This window comes from Wyeomyia smithii, chromosome 3 (assembly GCF_029784165.1).
Source record: "Wyeomyia smithii strain HCP4-BCI-WySm-NY-G18 chromosome 3, ASM2978416v1, whole genome shotgun sequence".
NCBI lineage: Eukaryota > Metazoa > Arthropoda > Insecta > Diptera > Culicidae > Wyeomyia > Wyeomyia smithii.
Genome location: NC_073696.1, coordinates 5,494,049 through 5,521,332, shown reverse-complemented (window position 1 = coordinate 5,521,332; position 27,284 = coordinate 5,494,049). Strand labels below are relative to the sequence as shown.

The 27,284-nt window shown below is 38.4% G+C and overlaps 1 protein-coding gene and 1 pseudogene across 2 annotated transcripts; both read left to right on the top strand.

Annotated features, from left to right (window-relative positions):
• Positions 1–998: 998 nt before the first annotated feature.
• On the top strand, positions 999–5,788 carry LOC129726376 (uncharacterized; annotated as a pseudogene).
• A 19,660-nt stretch (positions 5,789–25,448) lies between these two features.
• On the top strand, positions 25,449–26,259 carry LOC129730135 (transcription initiation factor TFIID subunit 10-like). 2 transcript variants are annotated; one of them, XM_055689213.1, is made up of 4 exons: positions 25,449–25,570; positions 25,636–25,763; positions 25,820–25,884; positions 25,946–26,259. In XM_055689213.1, exons 2-4 carry the CDS (start codon positions 25,641–25,643, stop codon positions 26,175–26,177), a joined length of 420 nt encoding a protein of 139 aa, XP_055545188.1. In that variant the 5' UTR covers positions 25,449–25,570; positions 25,636–25,640; the 3' UTR covers positions 26,178–26,259. The 2 variants fall into 2 exon arrangements, with proteins under 2 accessions (XP_055545188.1, XP_055545189.1); XM_055689214.1 differs by having other exon boundaries at positions 25,507–25,557.
• Positions 26,260–27,284: the final 1,025 nt, after the last annotated feature.

The following is a 27,284-nucleotide window of genomic DNA, read 5'->3' as shown; positions in this document are numbered from 1 at the left end:
ATGAAAGCGTGAAAAATTTTACCAACATAGCGAAAAAATGTAAAAACGTAAAATACAAAACAAATTTCGACCATCATGGTGCGTCTCTGCCACCAGTATGGAGTCAGACTCGCTGGTGTGGGATTTTTAAAATGATGGAATCCTTTAAAACTCAAAGAAAAGTTTTTGAGCAACTCGCTAGCCAGTTTACTGAACTAGGTACGTATAAATAGATGTATTCATTAATCCATTGAGTAATATATTTATATATGAATTTATAGTATTCAATTGTTTATTTATTTATTGATCATTTGATTCATTGATTAATTGATTGATTTATTTATTCATTTTATTTATTTATTTATTTAATAATATATTAGTTTAACAATTTATATATTTCGTTATTCATTTATTTATTTATTTATATATTTAGTTATTTATTTATTTATTTATTTATTTATTTATTTATTTATTTATTTATTTGTTTATTTATTACTTTATTTTTTTATTTTTTTATTTATTAATTTATCAATTTATTTATTTATTTATTTATTAATATATTTATTTTTTTATTTATTTATTCTTTTATTTATTTATTATTTTTTAATTTATTAATTTATTAATTAATTAATTAATTAATTAATTTATTTATTTATTTATTTATTTATTTATTTGTTCATTTATTTATTTATTTATTTATTTATTTATTTATTTATTTATTTTTCTTATTTATTTATTTTCCTTATCTATTTATTTATTGATTTATTAATTATTAATTAATTAATTTATTTATTTTATATTGATTTATTGATTTATTTATTTTTTTATTTATTTGTTTATTTATTTATTTATTCTCAATTCTTCATCCATTATTTCTTTAATTTTTTGTTTGTTTATTCATCCATTTTTCATTGATTCATTTATTTATTTATCCATTTATTTAAAGATATATCCAGCCACTGGGATTTCATAAACTCCTATCACGATGCGTTCCGTCCGTTATGCATATGTACCAAAAAATGCAAGAAACGCACGTTTCGTTGTCTGACTTCTATATGGCTTGGTTGATGGCTACTAGCGAAATAAAAAAGGTTAAAAACAATCCTTTTGTTGCTAGTATACTGACATCTTTAAATAAACGGTTAGCTACTCTTCGTGAATCACGAGCCTTTAAAATGGCTTTGTTTCTTGACCCTCGGTTCAACTATCGAGGATCGACAGTGTTTACTGCTGAAGAAAAAGAGGAAATTCAGGTAACTCATATTGTCTACATGCGTGTATATGAAAGTAGGAAGTATTCAATAAAAATTAATAAATTTAGAGAAATAGTTGAAAATTAAATAAAAGAACGTTGTTTCAAAGTTTCAAAGTATGTATCATTAATTATGTATTATTCAGGGATTCATCATAGATACGTGGAAACGTATCCACGACTTAGAATCACCATCGTCTCTTAACGCCGCTAACGATACGTCATCAGAATTGGGATGCATAGATGAGTTCGACGATTATTTCACAGCTATGTTCGGAGGATCTCTCGATACGGATCAATATCCAAACGAATCAAATTTCCTTCAACAAATGCAGTCCATTGGATTGGAGTCACGACAGAATCATTCCTACAATGTATGGGATCAATTTAATTTAATTCAAGGACGGGACTTGCGGAGGGTACTTTAGCTAATATTTTGCTAATAAAACTGAATAAAGATTTGTTTCAGCAGGCTGTTTCATCATTATATAATTGGAAGGATGTTGAAAATGTTGATCAACAAAATTAAAATTTACATGTCGAACTTATTAAGAAAGTAACAAAAAAATCGTTAGCTAAAATAAATTATTCTTGTTTGTTTTCAAATTCTCAAAAAAACCTGAACTGAACTTTTCCCGAGCGTATATATATATATATATATATATATATATATATATATATATATATATATATATATATATATATATATATATATATATATATATATATATATATATAAATATATATATATATATATATATATATATATATATATATATATATATATATATATATATATATATATATATATATATATATATATATATATATATATATATATATATATATATATATATATATATACATTTACACATTTGCCTAAAAAAACGAAAGCCAATGTGCGAGCATATTTTCCAGTTTTCCTTCTCTCTATTAATCGATTAAAACTCAACAACAGAAACCGAAAAGAAAAGTATTATAGTCCTTACATTGCCAAGGTGAATGGCCCGAATCGGTCAACCGGTTCCGGAGAACGCCCAAATTCTTCATCATGCCAAAAACTAATATATTTTTTTTTACTTTTTAAGCGGTCCGTGACGACCCCAGCTCAAGATATGGCCACCAATGAACTAGGTTTATAATTTCAAATCAGACGTTATAGGTGTCGCATAATGGGCTTTGGTACAACAACCCCGAGTATTCGGAACACAACCGGAACAAGTCCGCATTTTTACATTTTACAATGAGAGGCATGGTAGGATTTTAAGCACTTCTAAGCACTGCTTTGATCATCGTTACCATGTCACTGAAACATATTCCGACCATATATCCGAAACCAGTCAATTAACTCTGGCCATCCTCTTCGTTAATAAAAAATATGAATGAAAACTAGGAGAAAAGCAAAACCGTTCCGAACCGAAATTGAACAGTTTCAAAGTTTAACCGTGCCAAAATTTAACAGGATCTGTATATAAATATACATACCCATACATATTTAAAAGTTTTCTGTTTTGCCACCCGTGATTCATTTTTTGCCGCGAACTAACACTGTTTTTAGTTTAAGCTACAACAAGCACGATAATCAAGAGTCAAATTCATAAACTCATGCTGTCAAAGAGCAAATAAAAATGCAATATTTTTTTTCAGATATGAGATCATTTGAAAAAATTAATAGAATTTTTTTATTACAATTGGTGTTATGAAAAAGCATATTCCCTACTGAGAATAAAAATGAATGATCATACAGATTCAAAATGTACCAAACTTAAATACGCTCAGTTACAAAACGAAGTAGAGGCCTTAATACACACACGGCGTGACAACGCCTTCCTGACGCCTTCGCCAAAAGAAGGCGACACAAGACCGTGTGGAAGGCACGATGCGTCTACACAGAAGGCAGTCAAGTGCGCAGCCGAAGGCGGCGAACGACTACTTTCTTCACAAGAAGGCAAAGCTAGAAGGTTCTGGTTGAAAGGCGTCCCAACGGAAGGCGCGTTTACGCCTTTTAATTCGTATGGAGAAGACGTCATTACGCCGTGTGTGTATTCGAGTCTTAATAGTTGTTTATTGACAATGCTTTTAGTCGGCGTGCTATGAAAAAGCATATTCTCTACTGAGAATAAAAATGAACGATCATACAGATTCAAAATGTACCAAACTAAAATACGCTCAGTTACAAAACGAAGTAATAGTAGTTTATTGTCAATGCTTTTAGTCGGCGTGCAGCCAAACCGAACCAAGCGTCGAAAAACATTAACCGCCGCAATTGCTGTGTAGTCAAGCTGCTACAGAGAATTTTTGTTATAATATCGTTATCAAATGCTCAAACGATTTCGTTACTTCATAATAGATAGATTATTACTTCTCATATCCACTGGGTGTCAATAACTCATCTGAGAAAACGGTGCTTAGTTCAGTGTGATCGCACGCCGACCATATATCAATATCATACATATCAATTGAAGAAAAATCATTGATTTTATGTTTGCTATCCTCATAACATCATGCTGTCAAAATGAACTTGATATTTCTGCTGGTTCAATCTCAGTACAGCCATACCCGAATGATGGAGAGAGATAGCAAGAAAAAATGAGATTGAGAGTTGACGCTAAGAGAATCATCGAAACAACGCAAACTCTTTTGTAATGAACCATGCATCGTAGTTGGCTGATTCTGGTGTTGCATCATTTTGGCGTAATATCAGTAGTATGATATTGACTTTTCGCAGCTCTGGTGCAAAGTTTCATTCAAATCAAAAATGGTCGATATTCGACCATCGGTGATTTGGCGCAATCTTGCTCTATACCAATACAACACACATGAAAGCATGCTAGTAATATAAAAAAAACCTGTCCTTTGTTGTCTCCAATAATCGGTTTGATTAGTTAAACAAATGATGTAATGTGTTTACTGGAAGGATTTAGTACGTTCTAATATGTTCACGTCATTCGTATTCGTGTAGTTCGGTTCGTTGTGTCTTCCGCGTGGCGGAATTTGAATGCCGAGCAAAGCTCATTGTTCGAGATGTTTGCGCCGTCTAGCGGCAAATAGCGACTTTGCTTGTGATGATATCATCAAGGTATGGGTGATTCCTTACCGCAAGCTTTCTATGCGTTTACGTAGGTGTTGAAAATTTCTGCCGGCTGATAGAAGGGTTTTCTACCCGCTTTTGGAGCCTTAAATTTATTAGCCTATCTGGTCCGATCCTGATTCCTTCTCTTTATGGCAACTTTGACTGACCCGTAGGGGAGTCTTACCGGGCAAACATAGCGTGGCGTGCAGTCTCCTAACGGAGTGGCGCTTAAGCTGCACGCTGATTAGGGATCGACCAGGGCCGGCTACAGGTCCCTACAGCATTACTAATGTCTGCTAGTTTAAACCGCTATCAAATATAAATAAACCAAATTTGCATTTCTAATCAGCCGACCGAACGGAGAATAAATCGGTAATATTTCAAAAGCGACGAGTGAATGTATGATCGCATCACTTATCAAGGTGAATCCTGATCCAACTTACCCTTCCCAACTAACAACACCTCCTTCCCGTGACCTTTGTGGAGATGCAGAGATAAACACGGTCTCCAAATAGCAAGGGTCACACTTACATCCCTACCCTCTTCCTACCTGATTGCGAAGACGTGGCCGGCGTTGTTATTGATCCGTTAAAGTATTGAGTCACTAAAACTTGTACAATGAGAATGGTCGGTGACTCCCAGCCCCATTCAGTTGATTCACTGTGCAATTTTACTGATTCGGATCAATCACGGAGTGCAACCATTGATATGTGCAGTCAGTCAAGCTAAGCTAAGCTTTTCGATGTTAGGTTGTGACCGAACTGAAGCTACATTGGAAGGTAAGCCTCCTTGAGCGCATTTTGCCGACCCTGAAAAAAAGAGTGACGCCGGGCAATCAAAAAGTAACAGGAAAAAGGAAGAAAATGGTGGGTGGTGAAAGGAGGGAAATCAAGAGTTGAAAAACCGCCAAACGATCAGAAGTACCGCAGCGTTCGTGTAAGAAGCAAGTGAGTAGAGATTTAGAAAAAAATATAAAAAAGCTAAGTGAGTACCGAATATCAGCCAAAGAAAGAGTGCATTCAGGTAAAGAATACCACCCCACTTTAGCTATGACGTGCTAATAGTTTATGTCCGAGTAGAACCTTTTTTTCTGTTTTTTCACCAAAACGAATATTTTATTCGTTCGTCGTTCGCTCACTTCACACGAGTCGGCCTAGGTGGTGAAATCCGCCTACGTCTAACCGTAAAGGAGTTCCGGGCAGCGACGAGCCCGCGGAATCCTCGGACAACTGGCCCTGATAGTAAAGGAGGACCCTTCTCGGTGGCGCCAATACGGTCTCGTCCGTGGCCCATCGATTGAGTCAAAGGAGGAAGACGCTGAAGAACCTGCTTCCCCGCCAAACCACGCATCCGCCATTGCGATTTTGGTCATCATACTAGAGCAGCGTAAAACAGCAACGAGTTTTCCCCCTCCCCCGCAACCAGCAACGCAGCATCGCAGCAACAGCAACGCAGCCCAGCAGAACCAGAACCCTTCGAAGTAGCCGGTACGTACCGTGAGAAGAAGAGTGATCCGCTAGCGCCACCCCCCCCCCCCCCCACACACACACACACGCACCACCTTAGATACGTAATTAAACAAAGTAAAGATTGAATGAACAGTTTTTCCATTTAAGGTCAAAAGAAACCTTCAGGAATCCAATAGTTTTTTGCACAACTTTTCGCGCGTAGTCCCTCCGATTACCCCGCAGCAAGCCGACCCGGTGATCCAAGATCCACGGTCTCTTGCTCGGTGAGCTTTCTCGGGAGCACTATCTGCCCAAATAGTCATAGTGATATCGACAAAAGAGAAACTTATTACAAATATGTTCCCGAATATCTGTCAGAATCATGAGATCCATGAATGAGAGCATTTCCAGTTTCCATGCCTCGAAACCTGAACCTACTAAAATTATGTTATTCTTGTCTCATTACATAATAATTGACGTTAGGCATCTAAATACCAACATATTAAAAGCAACGATACTTCGAAATAAATATTTTGACGATGATGTCCCTATTTCGATAATATAAACCATTTCAAATGATTTCGTACCGTCCTTCCTTTTCGACAAAGCTCTTGGAGCGCAATGATGCCGAAGTGGCGGGGTTCTAGCTTATCCAGCAGAATCCAAATCGTCGTACTTATTTCGTCGGCTAGAACATTGCCGGTTTTTCCGGTTCGTATTCAATTCATGATTGATGTATGTAGTATATTGATTTTAACATGCTCCTTTACTAGGACTGCGTTATCTAGTCAACCGACGGAGTCGCAGTTTCGGGTGTATTTTCCCTGGTGACCACGAATGTCAATTTCAGTAGGCAGACTTTTGCTATATGCGATAAGGAGGCTTATATGGGGAAAAATCGAAAAATCTTGAATTTTCCCATATCTACCCTGGTGACCACGAATGTCAATTGGGCCGAACAACTCAATATTTTTCAACATGCCTAGGATCCTAGTCAAAATCTCCAATCGATTAGATTTCCCTATCAGTAGGCAGACTTTTGCTATATGCGATAAGGAGGCTTATATGGGGAAAAATCGAAAAATCTTGAATTTTCCCATGTCTACCCTGGTGACCAGGAATGCCAGTTGGGCCGAACAAGTCAATATTTTTCAATATGCCTAGGGTCCTAGTCAACATCTCCAATCGATTATATTTCCCTTTCAGTAGGCAGACTTTTATTAAATGCGATAAGGGGGAGGCTTATATGGGGAAAAATCGAAAAATCTTGAATTTTCCCATATCTACTCTGGTGACCAGGAATGTCAATTGGGCCGAACAACTCAATATTTTCCAATATGCCTAGGGTCCTAGTCAACATCTCCAATCAATTAGATTTGTCTATCAGTAGGCAGACTTTTGCTATATGCGATAAGGAGGCGTTTAAGTAAAAAAATCGAAAAATCTTGAATTTTCCCATATCTACCCTAGTGACCACGAATGTCAATTGGGCCGAACAACTCAATATTTTCAAATATGCCTAGGGTCCTAGTCAACATCTCCAATCGATTAGATTTCCCTATCAGTAGGCAGACTTTTGCTATATGCGATAAGGAGGCGTTTAAGTAAAAAAATCGAAAAATCTTGAATTTTCCCATATCTACCCTAGTGACCACGAATGTCAATTGGGCCGAACAACTCAATATTTTCCAACATGTCTAGGATCCTAGTCAACATCTCCAATCGATTAGATTTCCCTATCAGTAGGCAGACTTTTGCTATATGCGAGAAGGGGGAGGCTTACATGGGGAAAAATCGAAAAATCTTGAATTTTCCCATGTCTACTCTGGTGACCACGAATGTCAATTGGGCCGAACAACTCAATATTTTCCAATATGCCTAGGGTCCTAGTCAACATCTCCAATCGATTAGATTTCCCTATCAGTAGGCAGACTTTTGCTATATGCGATAAGGAGGCGTTTAAGTAAAAAAATCGAAAAATCTTGAATTTTCCCATATCTACCCTAGTGACCACGAATGTCAATTGGGCCGAACAACTCAATATTTTCAAATATGCCTAGGGTCCTAGTCAACATCTCCAATCGATTAGATTTCCCTATCAGTAGGCAGACTTTTGCTATATGCGATAAGGAGGCGTTTAAGTAAAAAAATCGAAAAATCTTGAATTTTCCCATATCTACCCTAGTGACCACGAATGTCAATTGGGCCGAACAACTCAATATTTTCCAACATGTCTAGGATCCTAGTCAACATCTCCAATCGATTAGATTTCCCTATCAGTAGGCAGACTTTTGCTATATGCGAGAAGGGGGAGGCTTATATGGGGAAAAATCGAAAAATCTTGAATTTTCCCATATCTACTCTGGTGACCAGGAATGTCAATTGGGCCGAACAACTCAATATTTTCCAATATGCCTAGGGTCCTAGTCAACATCTCCAATCAATTAGATTTGTCTATCAGTAGGCAGACTTTTGCGATATGCGATAAGGAGGCTTATATGGGGAAAAATCGAAAAATCTTGAATTTTCCCATATCTACCCTAGTGACCACGAATGTCAATTGGGCCGAACAACTCAATATTTTTCAACATGCCTAGGATCCTAGTCAAAATCTCCAATCGATTAGATTTCCCTATCAGTAGGCAGACTTTTGCTATATGCGATAAGGGGGAGGCTTACATGGGGAAAAATCGAAAAATCTTGAATTTTCCCATATCTACCCTGGTGACCACGAATGTCAATTGGGCCGAACAACTCAATATTTTCCAACATGCCTAGGGTCCTAGTCAACATCTCTAATCGATTAGATTTCTCTATCAGTAGGCAGACTTTTGCTATATGCGATAAGGGGGAGGCTTATATGGGGAAAAATCGAAAAATCTTGAATTTTCCCATATCTACCCTAGTGACCACGAATGTCAATTGGGCCGAACAACTCAATATTTTTCAACATGCCTAGGATCCTAGTCAAAATCTCCAATCGATTAGTTTTCCCTATCAGTAGGCAGACTTTTGCTATATGCGATAAGGGGGAGGCTTACATGGGGAAAAATCGAAAAATCTTGAATTTTCCCATATCTACCCTAGTGACCACGAATGTCAATTGGGCCGAACAACTCAATATTTTCCAATATGCCTAGGGTCCTAGTCAACATCTCCAATCAATTAGATTTGTCTATCAGTAGGCAGACTTTTGCTATATGCGATAAGGATGCTTATATGGGGAAAAATCGAAAAATCTTGAATTTTCCCATATCTACCCTAGTGACCACGAATGTCAATTGGGCCGAACAACTCAATATTTTCCAATATGCCTAGGGTCCTAGTCAACATCTCCAATCAATTAGATTTCCCTATCAGTAGGCAGACTTTTGCTATATGCGAGAAGGGGGAGGCTTATATGGGGAAAAATCGAAAAATCTTGAATTTTCCCATATCTACTCTGGTGACCAGGAATGTCAATTGGGCCGAACAACTCAATATTTTCCAATATGCCTAGGGTCCTAGTCAACATCTCCAATCAATTAGATTTGTCTATCAGTAGGCAGACTTTTGCTATATGCGATAAGGATGCTTATATGGGGAAAAATCGAAAAATCTTGAATTTTCCCATATCTACCCTAGTGACCACGAATGTCAATTGGGCCGAACAACTCAATATTTTTCAACATGCCTAGGATCCTAGTCAAAATCTCCAATCGATTAGATTTCCCTATCAGTAGGCAGACTTTTGCTATATGCGATAAGGAGGCGTTTAAGTAAAAAAATCGAAAAATCTTGAATTTTCCCATATCTACTCTGGTGACCACGAATGTCAATTGGGCCGAACAACTCAATATTTTCCAACATGTCTAGGATCCTAGTCAACATCTCCAATCGATTATATTTCCCTATCAGTAGGCAGACTTTTGCTATATGCGATAAGGAGGCGTTTAAGTAAAAAAATCGAAAAATCTTGAATTTTCCCATATCTACCCTAGTGACCACGAATGTCAATTGGGCCGAACAACTCAATATTTTTCAACATGCCTAGGATCCTAGTCAAAATCTCCAATCGATTAGATTTCCCTATCAGTAGGCAGACTTTTGCTATATGCGAGAAGGGGGAGGCTTATATGGGGAAAAATCGAAAAATCTTGAATTTTCCCATATCTACTCTGGTGACCAGGAATGTCAATTGGGCCGAACAACTCAATATTTTCCAATATGCCTAGGGTCCTAGTCAACATCTCCAATCAATTAGATTTGTCTATCAGTAGGCAGACTTTTGCTATATGCGATAAGGATGCTTATATGGGGAAAAATCGAATAATCTTGAATTTTCCCATATCTACCCTAGTGACCACGAATGTCAATTGGGCCGAACAACTCAATATTTTTCAACATGCCTAGGATCCTAGTCAAAATCTCCAATCGATTAGATTTCCCTATCAGTAGGCAGACTTTTGCTATATGCGATAAGGAGGCGTTTAAGTAAAAAAATCGAAAAATCTTGAATTTTCCCATATCTACCCTAGTGACCACGAATGTCAATTGGGCCGAACAACTCAATATTTTCCAATATGCCTAGGGTCCTAGTCAACATCTCCAATCGATTAGATTTCCCTATCAGTAGGCAGACTTTTGCTATATGCGATAAGGAGGCGTTTAAGTAAAAAAATCGAAAAATCTTGAATTTTCCCATATCTACCCTAGTGACCACGAATGTCAATTGGGCCGAACAACTCAATATTTTCCAATATGCCTAGGGTCCTAGTCAACATCTCCAATCGATTAGATTTCCCTATCAGTAGGCAGACTTTTGCTATATGCGAGAAGGGGGAGGCTTATATGGGGAAAAATCGAAAAATCTTGAATTTTCCCATATCTACTCTGGTGACCAGGAATGTCAATTGGGCCGAACAACTCAATATTTTCCAATATGCCTAGGGTCCTAGTCAACATCTCCAATCAATTAGATTTGTCTATCAGTAGGCAGACTTTTGCTATATGCGATAAGGATGCTTATATGGGGAAAAATCGAATAATCTTGAATTTTCCCATATCTACCCTAGTGACCACGAATGTCAATTGGGCCGAACAACTCAATATTTTTCAACATGCCTAGGATCCTAGTCAAAATCTCCAATCGATTAGATTTCCCTATCAGTAGGCAGACTTTTGCTATATGCGATAAGGAGGCGTTTAAGTAAAAAAATCGAAAAATCTTGAATTTTCCCATATCTACCCTAGTGACCACGAATGTCAATTGGGCCGAACAACTCAATATTTTCCAATATGCCTAGGGTCCTAGTCAACATCTCCAATCGATTAGATTTCCCTATCAGTAGGCAGACTTTTGCTATATGCGATAAGGAGGCGTTTAAGTAAAAAAATCGAAAAATCTTTAATTTTCCCATATCTACCCTAGTGACCACGAATGTCAATTGGGCCGAACAACTCAATATTTTCCAACATGTCTAGGATCCTAGTCAACATCTCCAATCGATTAGATTTCCCTATCAGTAGGCAGACTTTTGCTATATGCGATAAGGATGCTTATATGGGGAAAAATCGAAAAATCTTGAATTTTCCCATATCTACCCTAGTGACCACGAATGTCAATTGGGCCGAACAACTCAATATTTTCCAATATGCCTAGGGTCCTAGTCAACATCTCCAATCAATTAGATTTCCCTATCAGTAGGCAGACTTTTGCTATATGCGAGAAGGGGGAGGCTTATATGGGGAAAAATCGAAAAATCTTGAATTTTCCCATATCTACTCTGGTGACCAGGAATGTCAATTGGGCCGAACAACTCAATATTTTCCAATATGCCTAGGGTCCTAGTCAACATCTCCAATCAATTAGATTTGTCTATCAGTAGGCAGACTTTTGCTATATGCGATAAGGATGCTTATATGGGGAAAAATCGAAAAATCTTGAATTTTCCCATATCTACCCTAGTGACCACGAATGTCAATTGGGCCGAACAACTCAATATTTTTCAACATGCCTAGGATCCTAGTCAAAATCTCCAATCGATTAGATTTCCCTATCAGTAGGCAGACTTTTGCTATATGCGATAAGGAGGCGTTTAAGTAAAAAAATCGAAAAATCTTGAATTTTCCCATATCTACTCTGGTGACCACGAATGTCAATTGGGCCGAACAACTCAATATTTTCCAACATGTCTAGGATCCTAGTCAACATCTCCAATCGATTATATTTCCCTATCAGTAGGCAGACTTTTGCTATATGCGATAAGGAGGCGTTTAAGTAAAAAAATCGAAAAATCTTGAATTTTCCCATATCTACCCTAGTGACCACGAATGTCAATTGGGCCGAACAACTCAATATTTTCCAACATGTCTAGGATCCTAGTCAACATCTCCAATCGATTAGATTTCCCTATCAGTAGGCAGACTTTTGCTATATGCGAGAAGGGGGAGGCTTATATGGGGAAAAATCGAAAAATCTTGAATTTTCCCATATCTACTCTGGTGACCAGGAATGTCAATTGGGCCGAACAACTCAATATTTTCCAATATGCATAGGGTCCAAGTCAACATCTTCAATCAATTAGATTTCTCTATCAGTAGGCAGACTTTTGCTATATGCGATAAGGAGGCGTTTAAGTAAAAAAATCGAAAAATCTTGAATTTTCCCATATCTACCCTAGTGACCACGAATGTCAATTGGGCCGAACAACTCAATATTTTCCAATATGCCTAGGGTCCTAGTCAACATCTCCAATCGATTAGATTTCCCTATCAGTAGGCAGACTTTTGCTATATGCGAGAAGGGGGAGGCTTATATGGGGAAAAATCGAAAAATCTTGAATTTTCCCATATCTACTCTGGTGACCAGGAATGTCAATTGGGCCGAACAACTCAATATTTTCCAATATGCCTAGGGTCCTAGTCAACATCTCCAATCAATTAGATTTGTCTATCAGTAGGCAGACTTTTGCTATATGCGATAAGGAGGCGTTTAAGTAAAAAAATCGAAAAATCTTGAATTTTCCCATATCTACCCTAGTGACCACGAATGTCAATTGGGCCGAACAACTCAATATTTTCCAATATGCCTAGGGTCCTAGTCAACATCTCCAATCGATTAGATTTCCCTATCAGTAGGCAGACTTTTGCTATATGCGAGAAGGGGGAGGCTTATATGGGGAAAAATCGAAAAATCTTGAATTTTCCCATATCTACTCTGGTGACCAGGAATGTCAATTGGGCCGAACAACTCAATATTTTCCAATATGCCTAGGGTCCTAGTCAACATCTCCAATCAATTAGATTTGTCTATCAGTAGGCAGACTTTTGCTATATGCGATAAGGATGCTTATATGGGGAAAAATCGAAAAATCTTGAATTTTCCCATATCTACCCTAGTGACCACGAATGTCAATTGGGCCGAACAACTCAATATTTTTCAACATGCCTAGGATCCTAGTCAAAATCTCCAATCGATTAGATTTCCCTATCAGTAGGCAGACTTTTGCTATATGCGAGAAGGGGGAGGCTTATATGGGGAAAAATCGAAAAATCTTGAATTTTCCCATATCTACTCTGGTGACCAGGAATGTCAATTGGGCCGAACAACTCAATATTTTCCAATATGCCTAGGGTCCTAGTCAACATCTCCAATCAATTAGATTTGTCTATCAGTAGGCAGACTTTTGCTATATGCGATAAGGATGCTTATATGGGGAAAAATCGAAAAATCTTGAATTTTCCCATATCTACCCTAGTGACCACGAATGTCAATTGGGCCGAACAACTCAATATTTTTCAACATGCCTAGGATCCTAGTCAAAATCTCCAATCGATTAGATTTCCCTATCAGTAGGCAGACTTTTGCTATATGCGAGAAGGGGGAGGCTTATATGGGGAAAAATCGAAAAATCTTGAATTTTCCCATATCTACTCTGGTGACCACGAATGTCAATTGGGCCGAACAACTCAATATTTTCCAACATGTCTAGGATCCTAGTCAACATCTCCAATCGATTAGATTTCTCTATCAGTAGGCGGACTTTTGCTATATGCGAGAAGGGGGAGGCTTACATGGGGAAAAATCGAAAAATCTTGAATTTTCCCATATCTACCCTGGTGACCACGAATGTCAATTGGGCCGAACAACTCAATATTTTCCAATATGCATAGGGTCCAAGTCAACATCTTCAATCAATTAGATTTCTCTATCAGTAGGCAGACTTTTGCTATATGCGATAAGGAGGCGTTTAAGTAAAAAAATCGAAAAATCTTGAATTTTCCCATATCTACCCTAGTGACCACGAATGTCAATTGGGCCGAACAACTCAATATTTTCCAATATGCCTAGGGTCCTAGTCAACATCTCCAATCGATTAGATTTCCCTATCAGTAGGCAGACTTTTGCTATATGCGAGAAGGGGGAGGCTTATATGGGGAAAAATCGAAAAATCTTGAATTTTCCCATATCTACTCTGGTGACCAGGAATGTCAATTGGGCCGAACAACTCAATATTTTCCAATATGCCTAGGGTCCTAGTCAACATCTCCAATCAATTAGATTTGTCTATCAGTAGGCAGACTTTTGCTATATGCGATAAGGATGCTTATATGGGGAAAAATCGAAAAATCTTGAATTTTCCCATATCTACCCTAGTGACCACGAATGTCAATTGGGCCGAACAACTCAATATTTTTCAACATGCCTAGGATCCTAGTCAAAATCTCCAATCGATTAGATTTCCCTATCAGTAGGCAGACTTTTGCTATATGCGAGAAGGGGGAGGCTTATATGGGGAAAAATCGAAAAATCTTGAATTTTCCCATATCTACTCTGGTGACCAGGAATGTCAATTGGGCCGAACAACTCAATATTTTCCAATATGCCTAGGGTCCTAGTCAACATCTCCAATCAATTAGATTTGTCTATCAGTAGGCAGACTTTTGCTATATGCGATAAGGATGCTTATATGGGGAAAAATCGAATAATCTTGAATTTTCCCATATCTACCCTAGTGACCACGAATGTCAATTGGGCCGAACAACTCAATATTTTTCAACATGCCTAGGATCCTAGTCAAAATCTCCAATCGATTAGATTTCCCTATCAGTAGGCAGACTTTTGCTATATGCGATAAGGAGGCGTTTAAGTAAAAAAATCGAAAAATCTTGAATTTTCCCATATCTACCCTAGTGACCACGAATGTCAATTGGGCCGAACAACTCAATATTTTCCAATATGCCTAGGGTCCTAGTCAACATCTCCAATCGATTAGATTTCCCTATCAGTAGGCAGACTTTTGCTATATGCGATAAGGAGGCGTTTAAGTAAAAAAATCGAAAAATCTTTAATTTTCCCATATCTACCCTAGTGACCACGAATGTCAATTGGGCCGAACAACTCAATATTTTCCAACATGTCTAGGATCCTAGTCAACATCTCCAATCGATTAGATTTCCCTATCAGTAGGCAGACTTTTGCTATATGCGAGAAGGGGGAGGCTTACATGGGGAAAAATCGAAAAATCTTGAATTTTCCCATGTCTACTCTGGTGACCACGAATGTCAATTGGGCCGAACAACTCAATATTTTCCAATATGCCTAGGGTCCTAGTCAACATCTCCAATCGATTAGATTTCCCTATCAGTAGGCAGACTTTTGCTATATGCGATAAGGAGGCGTTTAAGTAAAAAAATCGAAAAATCTTTAATTTTCCCATATCTACCCTAGTGACCACGAATGTCAATTGGGCCGAACAACTCAATATTTTCCAACATGTCTAGGATCCTAGTCAAGATCTCCAATCGATTAGATTTCCCTATCAGTAGGCAGACTTTTGCTATATGCGAGAAGGGGGAGGCTTATATGGGGAAAAATCGAAAAATCTTGAATTTTCCCATATCTACTCTGGTGACCAGGAATGTCAATTGGGCCGAACAACTCAATATTTTCCAATATGCCTAGGGTCCTAGTCAACATCTCCAATCAATTAGATTTGTCTATCAGTAGGCAGACTTTTGCGATATGCGATAAGGGGGAGGCTTACATGGGGAAAAATCGAAAAATCTTGAATTTTCCCATGTCTACTCTGCTGACCACGAATGTCAATTGGGCCGAACAACTCAATATTTTCCAATATGCCTAGGGTCCTAGTCAACATCTCCAATCGATTAGATTTCCCTATCAGTAGGCAGACTTTTGCTATATGCGATAAGGAGGCGTTTAAGTAAAAAAATCGAAAAATCTTGAATTTTCCCATATCTACCCTAGTGACCACGAATGTCAATTGGGCCGAACAACTCAATATTTTCCAACATGTCTAGGATCCTAGTCAACATCTCCAATCGATTAGATTTCCCTATCAGTAGGCAGACTTTTGCTATATGCGAGAAGGGGGAGGCTTATATGGGGAAAAATCGAAAAATCTTGAATTTTCCCATATCTACTCTGGTGACCAGGAATGTCAATTGGGCCGAACAACTCAATATTTTCCAATATGCCTAGGGTCCTAGTCAACATCTCCAATCAATTAGATTTGTCTATCAGTAGGCAGACTTTTGCGATATGCGATAAGGAGGCTTATATGGGGAAAAATCGAAAAATCTTGAATTTTCCCATATCTACCCTAGTGACCACGAATGTCAATTGGGCCGAACAACTCAATATTTTTCAACATGCCTAGGATCCTAGTCAAAATCTCCAATCGATTAGATTTCCCTATCAGTAGGCAGACTTTTGCTATATGCGATAAGGGGGAGGCTTACATGGGGAAAAATCGAAAAATCTTGAATTTTCCCATATCTACCCTGGTGACCACGAATGTCAATTGGGCCGAACAACTCAATATTTTCCAACATGCCTAGGGTCCTAGTCAACATCTCTAATCGATTAGATTTCTCTATCAGTAGGCAGACTTTTGCTATATGCGATAAGGGGGAGGCTTATATGGGGAAAAATCGAAAAATCTTGAATTTTCCCATATCTACCCTAGTGACCACGAATGTCAATTGGGCCGAACAACTCAATATTTTTCAACATGCCTAGGATCCTAGTCAAAATCTCCAATCGATTAGTTTTCCCTATCAGTAGGCAGACTTTTGCTATATGCGATAAGGGGGAGGCTTACATGGGGAAAAATCGAAAAATCTTGAATTTTCCCATATCTACCCTGGTGACCACGAATGTCAATTGGGCCGAACAACTCAATATTTTCCAATATGCCTAGGATCCTAGTCAACATCTCCAATCGATTAGATTTCTCTATCAGTAGGCAGACTTTTGCTATATGCGATAAGGAGGCTTATATGGGGAAAAATCGAAAAATCTTGAATTTTCCCATGTCTACCCTGGTGACCAGGAATGCCAGTTGGGCCGAACAAGTCAATATTTTTCAATATGCCTAGGGTCCTAGTCAACATCTCCAATCGATTATATTTCCCTATCAGTAGGCAGACTTTTACTAAATGCGATAAGGGGGAGGCTTACATGGGGAAAAATCGAAAAATCTTGAATTTTCCCATGTCTACTCTGGTGACCACGAATGTCAATTGGGCCGAACAACTCAATATTTTCCAACATGTCTAGGATCCTAGTCAACATCTCCAATCGATTAGATTTCTCTATCAGTAGGCGGACTTTTGCTATATGCGAGAAGGGGGAGGCTTATATGGGGAAAAATCGAAAAATCTTGAATTTTCCCATATCTACTCTGGTGACCAGGAATGTCAATTGGGCCGAACAACTCAATATTTTCCAATATGCCTAGGGTCCTAGTCAACATCTCCAATCAATCAGATTTGTCTATCAGTAGGCAGACTTTTGCTATATGCGATAAGGAGGCGTTTAAGTAAAAAAATCGAAAAATCTTGAATTTTCCCATATCTACCCTGGTGACCACGAATGTCAATTGGGCCGAACAACTCAATATTTTCCAATATGCATAGGGTCCAAGTCAACATCTTCAATCAATTAGATTTCTCTATCAGTAGGCAGACTTTTGCTATATGCGATAAGGAGGCGTTTAAGTAAAAAAATCGAAAAATCTTGAATTTTCCCATATCTACCCTGGTGACCACGAATGTCAATTGGGCCGAACAACTCAATATTTTCCAATATGCATAGGGTCCAAGTCAACATCTTCAATCAATTAGATTTCTCTATCAGTAGGCAGACTTTTGCTATATGCGATAAGGAGGCGTTTAAGTAAAAAAATCGAAAAATCTTGAATTTTCCCATATCTACCCTAGTGACCACGAATGTCAATTGGGCCGAACAACTCAATATTTTCCAACATGCCTAGGGTCCTAGTCAACATCTCCAATCGATTAGATTTCCCTATCAGTAGGCAGACTTTTGCTATATGCGATAAGGGGGAGGCTTACATGGGGAAAAATCGAAAAATCTTGAATTTTCCCATATCTACCCTGGTGACCACGAATGTCAATTGGGCCGAACAACTCAATATTTTCCAATATGCATAGGGTCCAAGTCAACATCTTCAATCAATTAGATTTCTCTATCAGTAGGCAGACTTTTGCTATATGCGATAAGGAGGCGTTTAAGTAAAAAAATCGAAAAATCTTGAATTTTCCCATATCTACCCTAGTGACCACGAATGTCAATTGGGCCGAACAACTCAATATTTTCCAACATGCCTAGGGTCCTAGTCAACATCTCCAATCGATTAGATTTCCCTATCAGTAGGCAGACTTTTGCTATATGCGATAAGGGGGAGGCTTACATGGGGAAAAATCGAAAAATCTTGAATTTTCCCATATCTACCCTGGTGACCACGAATGTCAATTGGGCCGAACAACTCAATATTTTCCAATATGCATAGGGTCCAAGTCAACATCTTCAATCAATTAGATTTCTCTATCAGTAGGCAGACTTTTGCTATATGCGATAAGGAGGCGTTTAAGTAAAAAAATCGAAAAATCTTGAATTTTCCCATATCTACCCTGGTGACCACGAATGTCAATTGGGCCGAACAACTCAATATTTTCCAATATGCATAGGGTCCAAGTCAACATCTTCAATCAATTAGATTTCTCTATCAGTAGGCAGACTTTTGCTATATGCGATAAGGAGGCGTTTAAGTAAAAAAATCGAAAAATCTTGAATTTTCCCATATCTACCCTGGTGACCACGAATGTCAATTGGGCCGAACAACTCAATATTTTCCAATATGCATAGGGTCCAAGTCAACATCTTCAATCAATTAGATTTCTCTATCAGTAGGCAGACTTTTGCTATATGCGATAAGGAGGCGTTTAAGTAAAAAAATCGAAAAATCTTGAATTTTCCCATATCTACCCTAGTGACCACGAATGTCAATTGGGCCGAACAACTCAATATTTTCCAACATGCCTAGGGTCCTAGTCAACATCTCCAATCGATTAGATTTCCCTATCAGTAGGCAGACTTTTGCAATATGCGATAAGGGGGAGGCTTACATGGGGAAAAATCGAAAAATCTTGAATTTTCCCATATCTACCCTGGTCACCACGAATGTCAATTGGGCCGAACAACTCAATATTTTCCAATATGCATAGGGTCCAAGTCAACATCTTCAATCAATTAGATTTCTCTATCAGTAGGCAGACTTTTGCTATATGCGATAAGGAGGCGTTTAAGTAAAAAAATCGAAAAATCTTGAATTTTCCCATATCTACCCTGGTGACCACGAATGTCAATTGGGCCGAACAACTCAATATTTTCCAATATGCATAGGGTCCAAGTCAACATCTTCAATCAATTAGATTTCTCTATCAGTAGGCAGACTTTTGCTATATGCGATAAGGAGGCGTTTAAGTAAAAAAATCGAAAAATCTTGAATTTTCCCATATCTACCCTAGTGACCACGAATGTCAATTGGGCCGAACAACTCAATATTTTCCAACATGCCTAGGGTCCTAGTCAACATCTCCAATCGATTAGATTTCCCTATCAGTAGGCAGACTTTTGCAATATGCGATAAGGGGGAGGCTTACATGGGGAAAAATCGAAAAATCTTGAATTTTCCCATATCTACCCTGGTGACCACGAATGTCAATTGGGCCGAACAACTCAATATTTTCCAATATGCATAGGGTCCAAGTCAACATCTTCAATCAATTAGATTTCTCTATCAGTAGGCAGACTTTTGCTATATGCGATAAGGAGGCGTTTAAGTAAAAAAATCGAAAAATCTTGAATTTTCCCATATCTACCCTGGTGACCACGAATGTCAATTGGGCCGAACAACTCAATATTTTCCAATATGCATAGGGTCCAAGTCAACATCTTCAATCAATTAGATTTCTCTATCAGTAGGCAGACTTTTGCTATATGCGATAAGGAGGCGTTTAAGTAAAAAAATCGAAAAATCTTGAATTTTCCCATATCTACCCTAGTGACCACGAATGTCAATTGGGCCGAACAACTCAATATTTTCCAACATGTCTAGGATCCTAGTCAACATCTCCAATCGATTAGATTTCCCTATCAGTAGGCAGACTTTTGCTATATGCGAGAAGGGGGAGGCTTACATGGGGAAAAATCGAAAAATCTTGAATTTTCCCATGTCTACTCTGGTGACCACGAATGTCAATTGGGCCGAACAACTCAATATTTTCCAATATGCCTAGGGTCCTAGTCAACATCTCCAATCGATTAGATTTCCCTATCAGTAGGCAGACTTTTGCTATATGCGATAAGGAGGCGTTTAAGTAAAAAAATCGAAAAATCTTGAATTTTCCCATATCTACCCTAGTGACCACGAATGTCAATTGGGCCGAACAACTCAATATTTTCCAATATGCCTAGGGTCCTAGTCAACATCTCCAATCAATCAGATTTGTCTATCAGTAGGCAGACTTTTGCTATATGCGATAAGGAGGCTTATGAGGGAAAAAATCGAAAAATCTTGAATTTTCCCATATCTACCCTAGTGACCACGAATGTCAATTGGGCCGAACAACTCAATATTTTCCAACATGTCTAGGATCCTAGTCAACATCTCCAATCGATTAGATTTCCCTATCAGTAGGCAGACTTTTGCTATATGCGAGAAGGGGGAGGCTTATATGGGGAAAAATCGAAAAATCTTGAATTTTCCCATATCTACTCTGGTGACCAGGAATGTCAATTGGGCCGAACAACTCAATATTTTCCAATATGCCTAGGGTCCTAGTCAACATCTCCAATCAATTAGATTTGTCTATCAGTAGGCAGACTTTTGCTATATGCGATAAGGAGGCTTATATGGGGAAAAATCGAAAAATCTTGAATTTTCCCATATCTACCCTAGTGACCACGAATGTCAATTGGGCCGAACAACTCAATATTTTTCAACATGCCTAGGATCCTAGTCAAAATCTCCAATCGATTAGATTTCCCTATCAGTAGGCAGACTTTTGCTATATGCGATAAGGAGGCGTTTAAGTAAAAAAATCGAAAAATCTTGAATTTTCCCATATCTACCCTAGTGACCACGAATGTCAATTGGGCCGAACAACTCAATATTTTCCAATATGCCTAGGGTCCTAGTCAACATCTCCAATCGATTAGATTTCCCTATCAGTAGGCAGACTTTTGCTATATGCGATAAGGAGGCGTTTAAGTAAAAAAATCGAAAAATCTCGAATTTTCCCATATCTACCCTAGTGACCACGAATGTCAATTGGGCCGAACAACTCAATATTTTCCAACATGTCTAGGATCCTAGTCAACATCTCCAATCGATTAGATTTCCCTATCAGTAGGCAGACTTTTGCTATATGCGAGAAGGGGGAGGCTTACATGGGGAAAAATCGAAAAATCTTGAATTTTCCCATGTCTACTCTGGTGACCACGAATGTCAATTGGGCCGAACAACTCAATATTTTCCAATATGCCTAGGGTCCTAGTCAACATCTCCAATCGATTAGATTTCCCTATCAGTAGGCAGACTTTTGCTATATGCGATAAGGAGGCGTTTAAGTAAAAAAATCGAAAAATCTTGAATTTTCCCATATCTACCCTAGTGACCACGAATGTCAATTGGGCCGAACAACTCAATATTTTCCAATATGCCTAGGGTCCTAGTCAACATCTCCAATCGATTATATTTCCCTTTCAGTAGGCAGACTTTTACTAAATGCGATAAGGGGGAGGCTTATATGGGGAAAAATCGAAAAATCTTGAATTTTCCCATATCTACTCTGGTGACCAGGAATGTCAATTGGGCCGAACAACTCAATATTTTCCAATATGCCTAGGGTCCTAGTCAACATCTCCAATCAATTAGATTTGTCTATCAGTAGGCAGACTTTTGCTATATGCGATAAGGAGGCTTATATGGGAAAAAATCGAAAAATCTTGAATTTTCCCATGTCTACCCTGGTGACCAGGAATGCCAGTTGGGCCGAACAAGTCAATATTTTTCAATATGCCTAGGGTCCTAGTCAACATCTCCAATCGATTATATTTCCCTTTCAGTAGGCAGACTTTTACTAAATGCGATAAGGGGGAGGCTTATATGGGGAAAAATCGAAAAATCTTGAATTTTCCCATATCTACTCTGGTGACCAGGAATGTCAATTGGGCCGAACAACTCAATATTTTCCAATATGCCTAGGGTCCTAGTCAACATCTCCAATCAATTAGATTTGTCTATCAGTAGGCAGACTTTTGCTATATGCGATAAGGATGCTTATATGGGGAAAAATCGAATAATCTTGAATTTTCCCATATCTACCCTAGTGACCACGAATGTCAATTGGGCCGAACAACTCAATATTTTTCAACATGCCTAGGATCCTAGTCAAAATCTCCAATCGATTAGATTTCCCTATCAGTAGGCAGACTTTTGCTATATGCGATAAGGAGGCGTTTAAGTAAAAAAATCGAAAAATCTTGAATTTTCCCATATCTACCCTAGTGACCACGAATGTCAATTGGGCCGAACAACTCAATATTTTCCAATATGCCTAGGGTCCTAGTCAACATCTCCAATCGATTAGATTTCCCTATCAGTAGGCAGACTTTTGCTATATGCGATAAGGAGGCGTTTAAGTAAAAAAATCGAAAAATCTTGAATTTTCCCATATCTACCCTAGTGACCACGAATGTCAATTGGGCCGAACAACTCAATATTTTTCAACATGCCTAGGATCCTAGTCAAAATCTCCAATCGATTAGATTTCCCTATCAGTAGGCAGACTTTTGCTATATGCGATAAGGAGGCGTTTAAGTAAAAAAATCGAAAAATCTTGAATTTTCCCATATCTACCCTAGTGACCACGAATGTCAATTGGGCCGAACAACTCAATATTTTCCAACATGTCTAGGATCCTAGTCAACATCTCCAATCGATTAGATTTCCCTATCAGTAGGCAGACTTTTGCTATATGCGATAAGGAGGCGTTTAAGTAAAAAAATCGAAAAATCTTGAATTTTCCCATATCTACCCTAGTGACCACGAATGTCAATTGGGCCGAACAACTCAATATTTTCCAACATGTCTAGGATCCTAGTCAACATCTCCAATCGATTAGATTTCCCTATCAGTAGGCAGACTTTTGCTATATGCGAGAAGGGGGAGGCTTATATGGGGAAAAATCGAAAAATCTTGAATTTTCCCATATCTACCCTAGTGACCACGAATGTCAATTGGGCCGAACAACTCAATATTTTTCAACATGCCTAGGATTCTAGTCAAAATCTCCAATCGATTAGATTTCCCTATCAGTAGGCAGACTTTTGCTATATGCGATAAGGGGGAGGCTTACATGGGGAAAAATCGAAAAATCTTGAATTTTCCCATATCTACCCTGGTGACCACGAATGTCAATTGGGCCGAACAACTCAATATTTTCCAATATGCCTAGGGTCCTAGTCAACATCTCTAATCGATTAGATTTCTCTATCAGTAGGCAGACTTTTGCTATATGCGATAAGGGGGAGGCTTATATGGGGAAAAATCGAAAAATCTTGAATTTTCCCATATCTACCCTAGTGACCACGAATGTCAATTGGGCCGAACAACTCAATATTTTCCAACATGCCTAGGGTCCTAGTCAACATCTCCAATCGATTATATTTCCCTATCAGTAGGCAGACTTTTGCAATATGCGATAAGGGGGAGGCTTATATGGGGAAAAATCGAAAAATCTTGAATTTTCCCATATCTACCCTGGTGACCACGAATGTCAATTGGGCCGAACAACTCAATATTTTCCAATATGCCTAGGTTCCTAGTCAACATCTCCAATCAATTAGATTTGTCTATCAGTAGGCAGACTTTTGCGATATGCGATAAGGAGGCTTATATGGGGAAAAATCGAAAAATCTTGAATTTTCCCATATCTACTCTGGTGACCACGAATGTCAATTGGGCCGAACAACTCAATATTTTCCAATATGCCTAGGGTCCTAGTCAACATCTCCAATCGATAAGATTTCCCTATCAGTAGGCAGACTTCTGCTATATGCGATAAGGGGGAGGCTTATATGGGGAAAAATCGAAAAATCTTGAATTTTCCCATATCTACCCTGGTGACCAGGAATGTCAATTGGGCCGAACAACTCAATATTTTCCAATATGCCTAGGGTCCTAGTCAACATCTCCAATCGATTAGATTTCCCTATCAGTAGGCAGACTTTTGCAATATGCGATAAGGGGGAGGCTTATATGGGGAAAAATCGAAAAATCTTGAATTTTCCCATATCTACCCTGGTGACCACGAATGTCAATTGGGCCGAACAACTCAATATTTTCCAATATGCCTAGGTTCCTAGTCAACATCTCCAATCAATTAGATTTGTCTATCAGTAGGCAGTCTTTTGCTATATGCGATAAGGAGGCTTATATGGGGAAAAATCGAAAAATCTTGAATTTTCCCATATCTACCCTGGTGACCAGGAATGTCAATTGGGCCGAACAACTCAATATTTTCCAATATGCCTAGGGTCCTAGTCAACATCTCCAATCGATGAGATTTCCCTATCAGTAGGCAGACTTCTGCTATATGCGATAAGGGGGAGGCTTATATGGGGAAAAATCGAAAAATCTTGAATTTTCCCATATCTACCCTGGTGACCAGGAATGTCAATTGGGCCGAACAACTCAATATTTTCCAATATGCCTAGAGTCCTAGTCAACATCTCCAATCGATTAGATTTCTCTATCAGTAGGCAGACTTTTGCTATATGCGATAAGGAGGCTTATATGGAAAAAAAATCGAAAAATCTTGGATTTTTCCATATCTACTCTGGTGACCAGGAATGTCCATTGGGCCAAACAACTCAATATTTTGCAACATTTCTAGGATTCTAGTGACATTTCCAATTCATTATATTGCTCTATCATGCCTATTAATTAGTTGTTAAGTTTTATCTCTTATCAATTTTGTTGGTTTAATTCACATTTTTAGTTTCAGTGCTGCCCACCATTAGCGCTGCATTCTACGCTTTCTTCTGTTGAAATATTTCGTTTTTGTTGGTTGAGTTCCGGAGGGTAAAATCACGCAGCATATATAAATCCGGATTTAAACCAACAAAACCAGCTACCCAACAAAATGAAATATTTCACGATTTTGTTTGGTACGTTTTTTGTTGGGCGAATTCACACAAGTGTTTTATGGTTACAATAAAAAACATTGTCTATTGACTGTTCTCACTGCAAAATACATCGTACTTTTTTTTCGGGCTTCCACTGCGTTGTTTCGTTTTCTTGTGTTCCGCATCTTTGCCCTCACTGTGAACGCCTTCACTGTGAAGTGCTGTGTCAGCAATCTGTCAAATCTCAGCGGAACAGCATTATTGGTAAACAAAACATTTCGCTCCGCTAAATTTGCAGTAGGTAAGCGCAAGAGGTAATAAATATTGATTTTCTAGCATAAAAACACTTATAAACAGTAGTCATCTCATTATTCTTCAGTCAAAATGGGTGATAACTTCGGAATACATCGTGGACCACCAAAACGGCAGACCGATAACAGCGAAGATCGCACCCAAGGCCAGATTTTGAGTGACTTTCTTGTGCAGCTGGAGGATTACACTCCAACGGTAGGGCGCTGGCATAAAATTCCTGAAACAACGTTCAATTGGTTGTTTTATTCTAGATTCCAGATGCTGTTACGTCGTACTACCTAAATTCAGCTGGTTTCGAAGCGTCCGATCCAAGAATGTGAGTTCCACTAGCGATTACGAACGGTACATTTTAGTGTTTAATTTTCGTTCGGTTACAGCGTTCGATTGATCTCGATTGCGGCACAGAAATTTATCTCGGACGTAGCTAATGATGCCCTGCAGCACTGCAAGACCAGAACCAGCAATGCGCCGAACACAAGCCACGGTTCGTCGAAAAATCAAAATGCAAAACTGGCGAAGGACCGTAAATATACGCTGACCATGGAGGATCTTCAGCCGGCGCTGAACGATTACGGTATCACTGTACGGAAGGCGCATTACTTTGTCTAGAGTTCTAGCTTTTTACTGGTAACCATCTGAAAGTTTGTAATTCATCTGGAATGAATAAATTGAACAGTTGAATCGCGAACAATGATACCTTTTATTCATAATTTACTTTGAATGGAACTATCGGAAAAAGAATCACTGGCAAACCAAGCCATTTTTAAAGCTCCGTTCGAGTTACGCATACATCTGTGGGAAGCTTTCGTGTAGAACATGGAGGGTGCATGTGTTTATTCTCGGTCGAATAAACTAAAGCGACGCGCTATCATTTTTATCCACCTGAGCGCGGGTGGATGTGAAAGAGAGCGCGAGAGTAAATAGAAGGGCGCGAGCATTCCTAATACCACATGTACATGCGGGATCCTCTGACTTTGGTTTAGTTTTGAGTATGCGTCATTTTGGTTCCATCGCGCCACGCCGATCTGCAGTGCAGGGTATCGCAACGCGATACGACTGCGCATTTTATTTATAAAATTCCAAACAAAGAAGATGGATTTCGAAATGAGTTGAGCAAGAGGTTCCGAAGAGATGATGTTATAAACAGGCACATGTTCACAATCTTTCAGGAATATTGCCGTGATAGCGGCCGTAGGGCGGAGCACAAGTCGAAGGCGTATCACGACGGCGGTTGTGATGATTTACAAGTGTTGTATTTATTATTTGTACCTTCGAATTAGAATTTCAAAATTGACTGCATGTTTGCATCAACATCTTTTTAATTCAGATTAAACTATTGCTACAGAAAGTAAAATTTTCCTTTGTATCAATTTTGCTATTATTTTCACAGAGGTTTTTTACTACGCTTTTGGCAAATATATCTTGAATGTTCACGATTGGTGGTGAGTAAACTCTGATTTAATTTGCATATTTTTTGCGCGGTTGCTTTTGTATAATGTTAGTAAACCTTTTAAGCTTTCCTGAAACATGAAAACAAAGAAGTTATAATAAAAAAATACATAATGTGTTGGGAACTGTTGATAGTTAACATGCAGCGGTAAAGTAAAATGAACAATGAGGAAAATTGACAAAATTAAAATAATTTTAGGATACTTAACATTTTTAACAATGCATTTTAAAATTTCTTTGTTTTTACACAGTATAAATCTAACCTCT